The 6,202-nt window shown below is 35.2% G+C and overlaps 1 protein-coding gene across 2 annotated transcripts in view; it reads left to right on the top strand.

Annotated features, from left to right (window-relative positions):
• The first annotated feature begins 493 nt into the window (after window positions 1–493).
• The window catches only part of LOC103032919 (protein bicaudal C homolog 1), a 170,151-nt gene continuing 164,442 nt past the window's right edge, over window positions 494–6,202 (top strand). For both annotated transcript variants that reach the window (XM_022669361.2, XM_022669360.2), the window contains exon 1: window positions 494–891. In XM_022669361.2, coding sequence (XP_022525082.2) covers window positions 699–891 — 193 coding nt within the window. In that variant the 5' untranslated portion in view covers window positions 494–698. The remainder of the gene's footprint in view (window positions 892–6,202) is intronic.

Raw genomic sequence — 6,202 nt, 5'->3', positions numbered from 1 at the left:
TAACGATTAAAACTATCAATAAATTATGTAAACTATTTATATTAAATATGTCTATCTTGCCTGTATTCTATTCTTATGGCTTATGTAGAATTGTATAAACATTTAGCGCTCTTGCAGTACAAACAAAGGAATTTAAATAATAATATTAATAATTATTACAATTATTATTATTATTTTTATCAGTAGTAGTATGTTTAAATGTTGTTTTCCAGCATTATGAGAATTAAATAATGTAATTCTGCCCACATATTATTATTTATTATCCAACGTTCTTTGCTATCAGGGTATCAACATGTGGTGTGCATTTTCTAAGCTCCGCCTTTCTACGATGCGATTGGCTAGTTCTTCACAGTGTGCCCTGCTGACCAATCGTATCCCAAGGAGGGCGGGGCCTCACGCGCTAGAACAACATGTATATTAGTGAGTGGGCGGGGCTTGTCCTGAAAACGGGTGAAGAAAGAGAGAGAGAAAAAAGAGAGAAAAGGAAAATCCCTCTCTCCAGCCAGAGGCGCGGAATTACAGCGGTGTTCAGCGGGGAGGAGAGGACTGCGATGCCGCGTAGCTTTCTCCCTTTTCTCGCTCCGCGGGAATGTGTGTGAGCGGGAGCTGAGCGCGCGCCTCTGTGTGTTTGAAAGAGTGAGTGAGGGGCAGTGAGTGAGCCTGCGTGTGAGACTCGGTAGCGGTAACTCCGTGAAACCATGGCCGCTCAGCACGACTCTCTAAGCGGCTACGTGCAGCACTCGGACCCGGGCTCCAACAGCAGCGAGCGGAGCGCGGACTCCCCGCCGCCTGGATCCGAGGACTCGGGCGGAGCTCCGGCTCCAGCTGACCCGGAGTGGACGGAGGAGCGGTTCAGGGTGGACCGCAAGAAGCTGGAGGTCATGTTATTAGGTAAAACTTATTTTATAATAAAGCAAAAAACTTTAGAACTTTATAAAAACCTCAGCAGAAAAAGTTTGAACCTCTTTTGTCTAAATAAAGCACATTTAAAAGTGTTCTAATGTTCTAATCCATATTAAGGCAAGAACCACTCAACTAAGTAAAGACAAAAATACTTTAAGAAATACAAATAATTTAATCTTAAAACTTCATGAACTTTAAAAGTATCCTCAAATGCAAGAAAATGTATAAAGATAAGAAATCCTTCACATTTCACATTAGTTCCTAATAGGGCTGCATGAAATTTGGAGAAAAAAAAATTGCATAGCAATATTTGTTATTGTTCAATATATATTGCAATTAAAGAAATGCAGGCCTTTGCCAACTTTCACTGGACTGCAATAATCCAGCACATCATGATATTAATAATACAGTCCGTGCACCAATCATTGGACTTTAATAAAAACTGTTTTGATTATTAATATTGCACAAAACATTGCACATTCTTTGATGTGACTGTTACACAAGTGTACATTGCAATATCGATGCTGAAGCGATATACTGTGCAGCCCTAGCTCTTAATTCCTTTTAGGATGAATTAGAGCCTATCACAGCTAGAGCCAATTGGATTTATTTTCTAATAGCTTATCTCAATATGTTGCAGATAAATTGCAATATTCACAAAACAGTATTTTTTTAATATATATTTTTTTTAACAATAACGATTTTTATATCTTGTATAAAATAGTATAGAAAAGAGTATATCAATATTCTGGATGAATTTCCCAGCCCTAGCCGAATGTAGCTACTGGTGTATTTAAAGATTTTTTACTTTAAATTTTTAGTATTGTTACTAAAAATAATTTGCTGTTATTACCCTGCAATTACAGTTACATTGTGACAACGTTGTGGTAACCTGTAATTGTTTTGTTGCCTACTGCGTTGAGGTCTTCTCTTTCTGGAAAATAGATTTTGGAAAGTTTTGGAATTTTGGAAAATTGTCAAAAGGTATTCTTATGACAAAAATGTTATTTTTGTTATCAATTTATGAAGTTGTGACAATGTTGTAGAGACTTTTTGATGATGTTGTAGCAATTCTGCAAGAAAGTGACAATATGGTTTATGATTATTATGGTTAACCCTCCTGGTTGGGTTTCGATCAGTTACTCTTACTGAGTCATTATTCCTTTAAAGTAACTCCGGGGTCCAATTCTGGTGTAATATTAAACTTAAAGGCATCATAGCAGAAACAGTATGAGTCAGCTTAATCCGGTTTTCCCATCAAAGTGATCCCTCATTCGTATGTTCTTTGTTTCCTATTGTCTTTTATAGCTGGTATTTATAGCTTTTTTTAATTTATGTGCTTTCTTTTCTTACTTTTCCAAACATAAATCAGCCAAGACAAAGTTTGCCTTTTTAGTTTTGTATCTAGTATGTGGTCTTCACTTATTACTGAATTGAAAACAGTTGTGAATGGGATTAAATGGGATTTCATCCTCTTTTCAATCTTAGGTACTTGTTTTTACAGTTTTTTAGACATTGTAAAAGGGATGCACCAAAATAAAGTAAGCATCTGGCTGAAGGTTGAAAAAAAAACACATTTGTTTACAGATGTTCATTAATGTTTCACTTTTTGAAACTTTATCTTAAATTAAATGTAATTTATCTTGCCTGTATTATTCCAGTAGACATACCAACAAAGCGCAATATAATATATTTAAATAAATTGGCCACTGTTCAATATTAATTATTCTGTCTTTTCACTTATTTCTGCTATTTTTTGACAAATCATTTAAGTTCCTGAGTACTCATAGCATGTTTCTTATGTTTTTGCCACTATTTGAAATGTATGAAAATGGATAAGTCTACATTGCAATGTTAAAAACAATAGTGATCGCAATTTGTGTCTGATTAAGATATTAATTTATCAGTGTACTCAGGCTTTAGTAGAGTTCAATAACACTGAGAAAAATGACTGATAAGTGCAGTGATTTATCAGTCTACTCATGCTTCAGCAGAGCTCATTACACCCAGTAGGCTTCATTCATACATTATTTTTTTAAGCTGCACAGTAATTAGTAATTTAGTAATTTAGTAATTGAGTACAGTGTGAGTGAAAACACCAAGTGAGCTGCTGTACGATCAGCAGTCTGTGAAACATTTCTTTGACTGTTTTTACTAACTACTTCAGATCCAAATGTCCTACAGTAAAATCAAATAATTCACAAGAGATCCTGCATGAGGATTAAAAATTAACTGAATAATATCCTGTGGTTCAGGACTCACTTTGAGACCATGTGGACACGTGTTTAATCTGAGCAGTGATGTCTGCAGGACATTGGGTCAGTTTTGGCTATGACTCAGACTTAAAAGCATTTAAAAGCATTTAACAGAGTGAACTCGACCAGTAGGAGTCAGTGTTGAAACATTCAGTCTGTGAGTCAATAGCAGTGTTTTACAGTGGTTTTGCGTTGGTTGTTGTTTATGCAGTGTAAAGTTTAATGCAATGCAAACACAATAATTGTGTAGCAAACAAGCCACGAGCAATATAAACTGGAGAATAAAAAAAAATAGTGGCACAAAAAGGTTTAAAAATACACAGTGTTTGCATATTTTTTGTTTGTTTGTTTTTTTTGTGATTAAAGAGTAATACTTTAAAGGTGGGTTTCAGTGTGGGGTGTATTAAATCAGTGCTGATGTATTGCAGGGTTGGGAATTTCTGCATGGTTTAGTGGTTTTCCTGCTCAAACCCACCTGATTCCACTCCCTCCCTCCCCCCGTTAATTGCCAGGTGTGTTAAATCAGGGAAACCACCAAACTGGGCTGGATCATAACTAACATTGATTATGCACAATTAAATTAGGTAGTCAGCCTATTCAGGAATCAGAACTTTCATTTTTTTCCAACCTCTATGGAATTCAGATTAAATTATTATTGAAAAACACTGATATACGATAGACCTGTTGAAATAAATTCAAGATTGTCTAAATTCAAGACAGTATAATTATAAATCCATCCTAAACTCTAATATAATAAATTAGATGGATTAAAAAATAACTCATTAGTTCTGATTATTTGCAATTAATGCCATTTTTCTTCTTAGCACTGATACTTTTTATAGTTAATACATTTTGACATGTAATCTAATGAATCAATATACGTTCATCACAGTGGGATTTTATTTATGTTTAAATATGTTTAATTGTTTAATCTTTTTTAACTTTGAACACAGGTTGTCCTCGTCTGTGTTTTAGTTGAACTTTACCAAAAAATTGGAATCAATGTAAAGTAGAAAAAAAAATAAGGAAAGATTCTGATTAAGTAGATAAATGGGTGGATTAAACAGGTGGTAGAAGAAAAATGGCACATTTTACAGAAGCAGCTTCCAGCAGTGTGTGTGTGTGTGTGTGTGAGGGAGAGAGAGAGAGAGAGAGGAAAATAAAGTAATACAGATAAAAAGTAATCTACCGTCTGAAATTCTGAGCAGTAGTGATGCTGTGTTCATTTTGCTAAAATATCACATCACCTTGCTCTAAAAAAAAAAAAAAAGAATTACGGTGCAAAGCTGTGGGCAACATTTGTAAACCGTTTATGTTAAGTACCAGTCACAATTTTGGACACATTTTCTGATTTAATGTTTTGATTATTTCCTTTTTCCTACATTGTGAATGATGGAACACATAAGGAATCATGTAGTAACTTAAGTAGTTCTTGCCATAATATGTATTAGAACATTATTCAAATAGGTATAACAATTCTGCATCTTCACTTCAAACACATTAAAGGGCAAGAAATTCAAGTAATTAACTCTTGATAAGTTCAGCACAGCTGTTAACTGAAAGCCTGAATTCCAGGTGACTCAACCTCATAAAACTGACTGAGAAAATCCAGCCAAGATGTGCAAAACTGTCATCGAAGCAAGAGTATATATAAAATATTCTGGTTTGGTTTACTTTTTTTTTTTCACATTTTTGGTTACAAACGTTTGACTGGTGCTGTATTTAAAATAACAGGCAAACATTGACAGCACGATAATAAATGTGTAATATTTAATATTTAAGTAATGTCAGTTAAGTGTTACCTGTGGGAATGGCTTGAGAATATCCACACCTGTATAAGCCTTATAAGCTGTGAGCTGTTATCTATTGAGTGAGGTTGAACATGGACCACCGTGCTTATGGTAAGGCCAGGTGAATTATGGGAGTTGGAGTAAGGTCTGATAGTGGATGGGACATTACATTTCAAAAGTTGTGCTGTTGTTTAACATTCCTCTAACCACAGTGTCATGTGTGAACTGGTATTACACTATAGAAGGCTACGAGTACCACCTACAGTGCACAGCTGATAAAAAAAAAACTATGGCTAATAAAACCATAAAATATAATTAAACTTTGACTACTATGCTTGCCCAGTTCTACACGTTGAGGGGGGCTTTCCCCGGACACCCCCTCCCTCCACTATAGGCACAGCCAGCAAGCTGATTGGCTGTTTGTGTTGAAGGGTGGGACATTACCTGTAAATAGTTGCCATTGTTGAGCATCTTCATCACGACAACCGTCTTCTATAGAAACTGTCGTTTCATACTTTTTTTTGCAATGCTGTATCAGAAACATAGTATTACTTAGTATAGGTGTCACATGGTTGGATAAAAAGTGATCTTTTTGTATATTCAGCTAGATTAGATTGAACCCCTATAATGTGATAAGTATGGTTTAAGCCAATACAGAGCCCTAAAATATATTGGTACTATTTTGTGAACCTATTATTGTTAGGGATGCATTTAATGATTATTTTGTTACTCGACTAATCCGACAATTATTTTTGCTATCTCTCTTCATCTCTGCTTTCTGTGCATATGGCTCCTGTCCCTAGCTTTCTCTAGAAAAACTGCAGAACGTGGGATTGAAATGCTTTTAATTTCCCAGATGTTGTTTAAATATGGAAAGTTCTGATATTTAGCAAGTAAAAATGTAATCTGTTGTGTTTGGGTACTTTTGGTGACCTAGGTGAGTGTGAACTAAGTAAGTGAGCAGCCCGGTTACCCCTCCCACACTGTGTTTCTTTTCATAGCAGTTTGTGTAGTGCAGTGCTTTTACAGATTAACGATTAGTCGACACTGAAATTTGACAACTTGTGATTATAAAAAAATGTATGAAATAATTGTTGATTAGCTGATGATTAATACCGCATCTTTCGCATGATTATAAGACGCACTATCAATAAACGTCTATGTTCTGATCTATTTGAATACATAAGGCGCACCAAAGTATAAGGCGCATTATGCAACACTAGTAAGGAACAGGGCTGTTGCCTTGTTTACCTT

This window comes from Astyanax mexicanus, chromosome 15 (genome assembly GCF_023375975.1).
Source record: "Astyanax mexicanus isolate ESR-SI-001 chromosome 15, AstMex3_surface, whole genome shotgun sequence".
NCBI classification, from domain to species: domain Eukaryota; kingdom Metazoa; phylum Chordata; class Actinopteri; order Characiformes; family Acestrorhamphidae; genus Astyanax; species Astyanax mexicanus.
The sequence above is the reverse complement of the archived record's forward strand: the minus strand, read 5'-3'. Positions and strand labels throughout refer to the sequence as shown.